This window comes from Sinocyclocheilus rhinocerous, unplaced genomic scaffold, assembly GCF_001515625.1.
Source record: "Sinocyclocheilus rhinocerous isolate Xijiao unplaced genomic scaffold, SAMN03320098_v1.1 scaffold72, whole genome shotgun sequence".
Taxonomy (NCBI): domain Eukaryota; kingdom Metazoa; phylum Chordata; class Actinopteri; order Cypriniformes; family Cyprinidae; genus Sinocyclocheilus; species Sinocyclocheilus rhinocerous.
The window spans coordinates 360,075-370,003 of NW_015628351.1; the positions used below are offsets into that span (position 1 = coordinate 360,075).

The window sequence follows — 9,929 nt, forward strand, 5'->3', positions numbered from 1 at the left end:
TACTGTTAAAAAATGTATTTGTATGTATTTAGAAATGAACATTAAACTACTTTAATAAATGCTGTAAAATTATTTTTCATGTTTAATTCATGTTGTGTTAGATCATGTTAATGTATGCTAATATGTTGTTTGAACTTTCTTCTACATGATGTTGTGTCAGCAGCATTTTGCAGAAGGATTTACTGCTGCACTGCTTTGTGCATTCTTTGTGTTCACAAAAAAACATATTACAGCAGCTCTGAAGTGATCTGCACCACAAAGCGGCTTAATCACAGTCACCAAGAAAATGCAACAATAATGTAAATGTTTCAGTACAGACTAGAGCTCTACTAAGACAAATGTGTGGCCATTAATCACTAAACTCATGCAAGGGTTGACATATACAGTATGATTGTAATTGTTTGACAAAGTGTATTAGAAGATGCTAAGAGATGTTGACTTAATGATGACTGATTGTTAAATATTATATTTCATATGAGGCCTACAATAAATTGACTGAAGAACCAGTGCCAATTTATATGAGCCAGAGCGGTGCTAAAGCTACCTTTTAAACTTCATTGTTTGTTTTAAACTCCAAGGGTAGCCTATATAAAATTCTTATAATTAAATTTTATAGTATTATATAAATGTTATAATCCTAATAATTTAATATAAATAATAATGATAATAACGTTTAACATACATGACTGTTAAAAAAGAAAAAGTTTTATTCAGCGAGAAAACATTACATTGATCAAATGTGAGAGTAAAGACATTGGTAAAACTTTACTTATGTATAATGCATTATAAAGGGTTATTGAAGGCTATAATGCATTATAATTATTCATAATGTGCATTGTAATACATTATATCTTGTCATAAATAATTATAACTGAATTTAAAATGCATAGTGTAACAATGAATTGTGTTCATGTATTAACTGTGGTTACAATTATTCATGAGATTGTACAATGCATTATAAGGTGCATTACAAGGCATAATGAATGCATTAAAACTACTTTTATAATGCATTATGCATAAAAGCTTTAACTAAAGTGTTACCAAGACATTTATAATGCTACAAAAGATTTTGTTTTCAAATAAATGCTGTTTTTGTATTTCTATTTATCAAATAGAAATACAAAAACAGCATTTATGTATTTGTATTTATCAAATTTTGCAAATCCTGGAGGGGAAAAGTATTGCAGTTTCCCAAAAATATTGAGTAGCACAACATGAACACCAAATCAAAATGATTTCTGAAGGATCATGTGAGACTGAAGAATAATCGCTGCTTAAAATACAGCTTTGCCATAACAGGAATAAATGACATTTTTTTAAATGCATTCAAATAAAAATGTTTTTGTAATTGTAATAATATTTCACTATATATATTATTATTTTTACTGTATTTTTATCAAATAAATGCAGCCTGGTTGAGCATAAAAGACTGTTTCCAAAAACATTTTTAAAAAAAATCTTACTGACCCCAAATATTCTACTCATTAGAGAGGTTAAACAGTAACCAGGCTTGTATAGAGACCAATCCATATGACAGCTGTAGCTATGGCAACAGGATGATAGAAAGTCAAATAGACAGTTAGTTATAATTTTTCTCCATTTCTCAAAGTATGCATCTTTTAAAACTCCTGCCATATTCGGGAATGAATCATTAGGTTAGGAAGAGTTTTGTTTAGTCAGGCACGAGGAGAAGGAAGGGTGTGAGAAATGAAATGATGAATAGAGCATCCGAAAGAACAGCATTTATTGTCACTTTTGATCAGATTACTAGGTCTTTGATGAATAAAAGAATTTAATAAAAAAAAAAAAAACTTACTGAACCCAAACTTGAATGTGCATATTCAAAAGCCAACACTTTGATTGATGGGAATAATTTGCATTGTGAAATTTACATTTTAGTGGTTTCTATTGTGTAACTTATTTATTTATTATTATTTTTTAAGAGAGATTTTTTTATTTGAAGGGATTTTTTTATCTGTTAGCCTCTAACACCGCTTGCATTTCTTCTGGATTTTGATCTGGAGTCACACTGGTTTTTATTGCATGATCCTCCATAACTTGAGGGACACGCAGAGCATGGTTTCCCTGTCTTATATGGAGCCTCTCCAACCCAGTTCCCCCTGGAACAGAAGAAGAACATGTACGTGTTTGGTTATTAACCCTTTTCTTTCATTTTCCCAAAATCTGCTTCATAAAAACAACCATTAGTTCCTGCATTTTTAAGATTCAAATATTGTATTGATGGATACAGTAAAAATTCTTACTTGATAGAATAGTTGCAAACCAGAAAGGTGGCCTGTTTCCACATACTCCCAAAAACATACATGTTTGAACATCTTCTGATAGCACACCCGATCTTATTGCTGGTCGCCCACACCATCTGAATCAAAAAGTCATTACTAAAATTAATATCCTAGATATCTTGAACAAAATCTCTGAAAAGAGTCTGTATTAAATTAAATATAATACTTCTCATATAAATAGATAATCAAAAAAAAAAGTTAATTAAAAAATATAAAAATGTACAATAAAAATTACTTTTTATTATAAATAATGTTATTATATATAAAATATTTAATATTATATGTATTTTGGAGACCCACCTGAGTGTAGTGTGTGCAGACAGAGCCACTGCATCTGTTGGGGTAGGAGAAATAGTGTCTTTCATCATACCAGGATCTTGCCAGGTCAATGATCGATCTGTATCTGCAAAATGAAAGAAATATGAACAATCACAGTCAGAATAGAAAGTGTAGATATGATCCAGAACTGACGTGGTTTTTGGATATTAATTCATGCTGATATATGACTGTACCCATATAGTAGGTTGTTGTAAGCAGGGCCGTCCTTAGGGGGGTGCAACTGGTGCACCCCCCTAAGGACGGCCCTGGTTGTAAGGGTCTGTACCTTCCAGAGATGATGGACAGGTTCTGTCCAATGTGTCGCAAAACATGAGGCGGTCCATGATCCCAAATGCACTGAGCGGCCCAGGACTTAGCAGATTTAGCCAGTCTCTCATCCCACACCTCACAAAGGAGAGAGAGGACAAATAAACAAATAATTAAAAAAATAGCTCACCCAAAAACCCCATGCAATGACAGTGACTAGAAAATGTAGATGATAAGCAACAAAAAGGAAGAAAAATCATCATAAATTTTGTCCATAAAACATGGATTTTGTGAGGAACAGACATTAGTTTAACATATTACAGCTTTACTAAGCCATAGCGATGTCTGAATCATGAGCAACGATTCTTTTGAATTAGATATTTGTGATCCTGGACCACAAAACCAGTCATAAGTAGCACGGGTAGATTTGTAGCAATAGCCAACAATACACTGTGGGTCAAAATTATCGATTTTTCTTTTGTGCCAAAAATCATTAGGATATTAGCTAAGTAAAAACCATGTTCCATGAAGATATTTTCTAAATTTCCTACAGTAAATGTATCAAAACGTAATTTTTGATTAGTAATATGCATTGCTAAGAACTTCATTTGGACAACTTTAAAGGCGATTTTCTCAATATTTCTCAATATTTAGATTTCTTTGCACCCTCAGATTCCAGATTTTTAAATAGTTGCATCTCGGCCAAATATAATTGTCCTATCCTAACAATAATGGAAAGCTTATTTATCCAGCTTTCAGATTATGTATAAATGGACCCTTATGACTGGTTTTGTGGTCCAGGGTCACATTTTAATGAATAAGTTGATGCAATTAAAACTGATCTGAATGATTCGTTCACAAATCAGACTCGAGTTCAACTAAATGATTCGCTGGCCCTTAAGTTCACTGAGGTGAAGATTGTTAAATATAGGCTTATAATACAATATTGATATCACATACTGTCAGAAGACGCGCTATTTAAAGTCATACAGTCCACTTTTATGATACTCAAACTTTTATGGTGAACTTCAGGCAGCCCTTGTTGGAGCTAGACATTTTCAGTCACCTTGCATTGTAATTGCATGGAAAAGAGCGACTAGGTTGTCCTGAAATGTTAAATTAAGGGAAAAAAGTAGGATATTTTTTATGTTGTGTATGTGTCTATGTGATGACCATAAAACATTAGTATAGCCTAATGTTAAAAAATAGTAGGCTAAAGCTAATAAAAAATGTCCTACCATATATTCCATATTTCCCGCGGGTGGGAAGACCTGTGAGCGCACGCGGTTGTGATAGTCCAGAATGGCCGTCATATCTTTACTGGAGATGAAGCGTTTCCGCCGCGTTCGAGGCGCGCTGGTGTCGCTGCTGTTCCACAGCAGGGCCTCCATAGAAACATCTTTGAGATGAAGCAGCTGAGTTGCGCTGCTCACCGCCACAGATGTTGCGGTGCACGGCAGTGTCCACAACGTGGCAGCAAAGAACAGCTGAACGCAGGCCAAACTCATCTTCTGCCTTCTGTCTGGTTGGCTACAGGTGCTTTATTTGTGGAAAGAGAATTCAGTGTCAACAATCTCTCACTGTATAAGCCAGTAAAATAAGCTCAGGAACGGTACAGTTCCTACTCAAGTGTAAGTACAGTTTAATCCTGCAATTCCTGTAGACCATTTTAGACCATAGTAACCGAATAAACATGTCAACATATCGATATAATAAGCAGATGACTTGTTGTGTTACCTAAACTTTTATAGTTGCCCAAAAATTGCCAACCGCATCCTTTAGTGAAATAACATGAGGTAAAGTGGTGAAAATAGTGATAAAACTTTCATTTTTGATTTTTGTGTGAACTGTTTAAAAGGCAAAAATGATCAAATTGCCACATACCCAGTGCATTTAAATACATTTATATATAAAAGTTATAGTTACCATTTATATTTTAAACTACAATTTTTACAATAAGGGTTACAGTAGGGTTAATTCAATTCAACTTTATTTCCAGACTCAAGGTCCATTAGCAAGAAACACACAATACAAACCAAAACAATACACATTAAAAAAGACAGTTATACCAATACTTCCTCATAGAGGACTGATATCGCACTTCAGTAAGCCTAGGATTTGATAACAGCATTATAATATTATTATGTGAATCGTCCAGCCGACAAATAAATTTATACATCAAATTTCTCATTAAAGCAGGGAATAATTGTACTCTTGCCTTACAGAATAAATCACTTGCACTGCTCTATCTTGTTTTTTTCAGCAGGATTGAGCAGGATGAGTTATAAGTACAGTTTAATCCTGCAATTCCTGTAGACCATTTTAGACCATAGCAACCGAATAAACATGTCAATATCGATATAATAAGCAGATGACTTGTTGTGTTACCTAAACTTTTATAGTTGCCCAAAAATTGCCAACCGCATCCTTTAGTGAAATAACATGAGGTAAAGTGGTGAAAATAGTGATAAAACTTTCATTTTTGATTTTTGTGTGAACTGTTTAAAAGGCAAAAATGATAAAATTGCCACATACCCAGTGCATTTAAATACATTTATATATAAAAGTTATAGTTACCATTTATATTTTAAACTACAATTTTTACAATAAGGGTTACAGTAGGGTTAATTCAATTCAACTTTATTTCCAGACTCAAGGTCCATTAGCAAGAAACACACAATACAAACCAAAACAATACACATTAAAAAAGACAGTTATACCAATACTTCCTCATAGAGGACTGATATCGCACTTCAGTAAGCCTAGGATTTGACATCAACATTATTATATTATTATGTGAATCGTCCTACTGACAAATAAATGTATACATCAGATTTCTCATTTCAACCCTCCAAATTGCCACATACCCAGTGCATTTAAATACATTTATATATAAAAGTTATAGTTACCATTTATATTTTAAACTACAATTTTTACAATAAGGGTTACAGTAGGGTTAATTCAATTCAACTTTATTTCCAGACTCAAGGTCCATTAGCAAGAAACACACAATACAAACCAAAACAATACACATTAAAAAAGACAGTTATACCAATACTTCCTCATAGAGGACTGATATCGCACTTCAGTAAGCCTAGGATTTGATAACAGCATTATAATATTATTATGTGAATCGTCCAGCCGACAAATAAATTTATACATCAAATTTCTCATTAAAGCAGGGAATAATTGTACTCTTGCCTTACAGAATAAATCACTTGCACTGCTCTATCTTGTTTTTTTCAGCAGGATTGAGCAGGATGAGTTACACTGCAAAAACTCAAGGTTTAAACAAACTGACAGACATTACACCCAAATACCCTCACTATTCTTTAAAGATATTATGCATGTAAACATCTAAACTTTGGAAAATGCAGCAGTGCATCAACAACAAAGATCTTTCAGTAAACCCCTTTATGAAAATATAAAAAAAATTATAATTTAATCATTTAAAAAAACAACGGCTATTGAAGAGTAAATTTTGGCATATACTTATGAATGTAGTCCTGCAGTCTGAAGAGAGCGGGGGTCTTCAGCTGGAGTGGTCTTTCACACCACATACCTTCAGCAGTGATTCCAGCGCTTTAGCACAGCCTGGAGAAGAGCAGCTGAAAAGATCTCCACTTAAACTCTGGCCTTTGCAAACAACGTCTCTGACATGTGTGGCAGCGAACTTTAACTGGGCCAACTCTCTAAGGCCATTTGACGTAAAAGAAAAGCCCTTGTCTCTTTTTCTTCCCCCACAGGGATGTTCCCGAGGTTCAGGAAACAATTTAATGGAAGGTTTTGCTTTTTCAGCACACACTCAGTATGGAAGCTCCAAACAGTCATGCTCTCCAATGGGATTTTAAGATTGATGACTTTTCAACAGTTATTGCTCTTCCTTTCCATTACCTTTGTGATTTTCAAATGTTGTTTTACCGCTTTTTGGGCAACTCTCACCTTTGAATTCGTCATTTATCTTTCATTGAAAATCATAGTTGTAGGACATAGTAACTAAAATACAGTGCATGCAAAGTAATATTCAAAAAAAAATAGTCCATGCTTGTTTATAGTGGCTACATCGGACTCTTTTTCCTTTAAATCATCTGTTTCTGTACTATGCTTATATTGGACATTTGAAATCTTTTTGTGAGCTTTGGTTGGAGCTGCACTTAGCCGTCCTGGCAAAACGTTTCAATAAAATAAGTTGAATAAACACAGGCAAGGATTTTATTAAAGTGAGGGATTTTATTCTTCTATGAAACAAAGGCCAAATTTTAAAGTCATAGCCCAGTCAGCACATTGTCCCAGCTGTCTAGGATTCCAGGAAGGACATGCCATGTGTAATATCTTCAGTCTCTGGGCAGTGCCAATATACACTGCACAACTTTGACTGCAACAACTACTGAACAGGGTCATTGAGAGCATTCCGAAGTATTAATGATATGGGGCAATCCTTTGGAAAACAGCAACCTCCGCATAAACTAAATGTCAATGCAAGATTAATAATAACATTATAACAGGACTTTATTTTTTCCAGCTAAAGATCAAGTGTTGTTACGGTGGGTGTCCAATAGCGTGGAACAATCCTGCTCAAAATGCTACACACATGTCTGTTGCTTTGGGGCGTTTCTGACGCAAAGAGGCATCCAAAAATTTTTAGGTGGAAAGACGTTGGAAAGACACAACCTTTATTTCAATGAATAATTTAATACACTAATATTAATACAGCCACAATAAAAGCACTTTTCAGCATTTAAATCCTGAATATAACAATATATTATTTAAACAATAAATCCACCAAAAACTGTGTCACAGTCTGCAACTCAGAACCATTGGCTTCCGTCCAGGGTTTTGCGCCAATCATTTGCATAGAATTAATAGCTTTTTACGCTCTGTTTGCACTTGCTCCGTGCCACTGTCAGTCTCACAATCCATTGTGCGAATGCCATTCTTCTAATAGCAAAGTCCAGTCTTTGCTAATAGTCAAAAGTAAAAGAACAGAAAGATATTAACACTTCTAAATGACAATACTTTAGATTTCCAGTTTGTTTTTGGCTGATGTAACATCTAGCAAATGTAAGTATTGAATACAGTACTATAAGCAAAATATAGTGAACATAAAATCAACATTATTTAAAAATATAATAAAGTAGCCTTAATTTAGCTTTCTAACTTTTCATTCAGCATGTACCTGTATAGTTAAGGCTCAGCATCCTCAAAGAAAACTTCAAAAGTTAGCAGTCATCCTAAAACTGCCACGGTCAGCAGGGTCAAGGTTCAGCGAAAGGCCTGTTTGGAAGACTTTCTGTTGACTTACTATATAGGCAAGAAAGCCGCGACTTGTTCTCTAGACAAACATATGATGTCACTTCCTAAGATACGTAATGTTGCAACCTTTACGGTTTTGTCCTTGTACACAAAATACACAAGTTTGGTCATGCCACTGATGAGACGCATATTGTAAACATCCTTCCCTGGGTCAAATGTTTGACAGTTTTATGTGCTAATATGATGACTACAGAACTCGAAGCTATACAGTGAGCCCTTGTGGAGTGTAGCGTTTAAAAATAGCTACAGGCATGTCTCTGTCAATTCTATCACATACTTAATAGTGCTGTCATCACACATCAAAGGAGGTGATGAATGTTGAGCAGAAATATCAAATGAATCATTCAGTGCATGTAAGCAGCCCTGGAAAACATTAAAGTTATAACCAGCTATAGCTTACGTTAAGCTTAATTCATTCACATAATGGTTACCTTGACTACATCTCGTTCATGCTTCCCATCTGCACAAGGCTGAAGGGTCCTTGTGCATTGTGGGATTGAACGAGAGGGAAAAAGTGACTTAAAAAGGTGCACAGCTGTGCCATTATCTCCTCCACAGCAATGGAAAGGGCAGTCAGGTCTTTCAGTGTATGAATCACGTCATTTAGCATAAATCCAGGGCTTCCCATTCCCTGCTGCCGCTCCATTTCTCATGTCAGCAGTCCAAACTTTGTTTTGGCAGCCCCGAAAACAAATTTGCTAAGTGATGTAGCTGTTCATGGTGATGGATGGTTTTGAAGGGAATAGAGACAATGGGTCTGTTCTGACCATTGGTTACTGGAATTAAAAAGAAATCACAGCACACGGTTTCTCATTACACATTGAATTACCACTAACATATTTACAGCAGAGGAACTAACTATGCAGATACAAACTTATACTGGCAGACACTGGATTAAAGCAATGCATTTTCACAGTATTCCCTCGAATCAAACCCATGGCCCTGGTGTTGCTTTTGCATTTTATTCAAAAGAATTAACAATCGCAGAAATATGGCAACAATGTGAAACCTATGAATAAATAACATTGATAAAAAGAAAACGTATAATCACTAAATTAACATGAATAAGCACATAATTAAACTGACTGAATATTATGAACAACCGTAATTGATCAATCAAATTCTTTTTTGCACAAATCATTATAGTTATCCTCAAAAATGAAAATTCTGTCATTATTTACTTATTCTTGTTTGGAACATATTTTTGCATTCGCTACCAGTTTAGCTACAGGAAACTATGCGTTTATTTTAAAACGAATTAGCAATCATATTATTATCTATTTTAAACCTGTGAGCAAATAACAGATAATAAAAGAAAAATATAAGAATTTCTAACATGAAATATAAGAATTCCTAACATGAATGAGAAAATAATTACTTTGAATACTGACAAAACTGTAGCTTAGTTATAGATCAAATTGTTATGTACTCCTATCATTACAGGTATAGTCGCAAAAATGAAAATTCTGTCATAATTTACTTCATTTCTTTGCTGAACACAAAAGAATATATTCTAAAGAATGGTTTGTCCATACAATGAAGATCAAAGGGGTCCAAAACAACACTGTTCCCCATTTTCTTTCATTGTATATCTTGTGTGTGTGTGTACCTGGTATCCCTTATGTTATGGGGTCCAAATGCCTTCACAAGTATATAGAATGTCCTCATAAAACATGAAAACCAGTGTGTGTGTGTGTGTGTGTGTGTGTGTGTGTGTGTGTGTGTGCA

General features: G+C 34.4%; 1 protein-coding gene across 2 annotated transcripts; it reads right to left on the bottom strand.

Moving 5' to 3' along the window:
* Positions 1 to 1,934: 1,934 nt before the first annotated feature.
* On the bottom strand, positions 1,935 to 6,707 carry r3hdml (R3H domain containing-like). Of its 2 annotated transcripts, none has more exons than XM_016549280.1 (6): positions 6,451 to 6,707; positions 4,127 to 4,427; positions 2,908 to 3,026; positions 2,604 to 2,706; positions 2,265 to 2,380; positions 1,935 to 2,120 (listed from the first exon to the last, which is right to left on the bottom strand). In XM_016549280.1, the coding sequence occupies exons 2-6, from the start codon at positions 4,394 to 4,396 to the stop codon at positions 1,979 to 1,981; spliced, it is 750 nt and encodes a 249-aa protein (XP_016404766.1). In that variant the 5' UTR covers positions 4,397 to 4,427; positions 6,451 to 6,707; the 3' UTR covers positions 1,935 to 1,978. The 2 variants fall into 2 exon arrangements, with proteins under 2 accessions (XP_016404766.1, XP_016404765.1); XM_016549279.1 differs by having other exon boundaries at positions 6,381 to 6,707.
* Positions 6,708 to 9,929: the final 3,222 nt, after the last annotated feature.

Excerpts from the sequence above, each read along its gene's own strand:
- r3hdml (XM_016549279.1), bottom strand. The coding sequence starts at position 6,448 with ATGTGGTGTGAAAGACCACTCCAGCTGAAGACCCCCGCTCTCTTCAGA. Across the intron at positions 2,381-2,603 it reads TCTGCACACACTACACTCAG|ATGGTGTGGGCGACCAGCAA; the intron begins GTGGGTCTCCAA and ends TTTTTGATTCAG. Across the intron at positions 2,121-2,264 it reads GTTTGCAACTATTCTATCAA|GGGGAACTGGGTTGGAGAGG; the intron begins GTAAGAATTTTT and ends CTTCTGTTCCAG.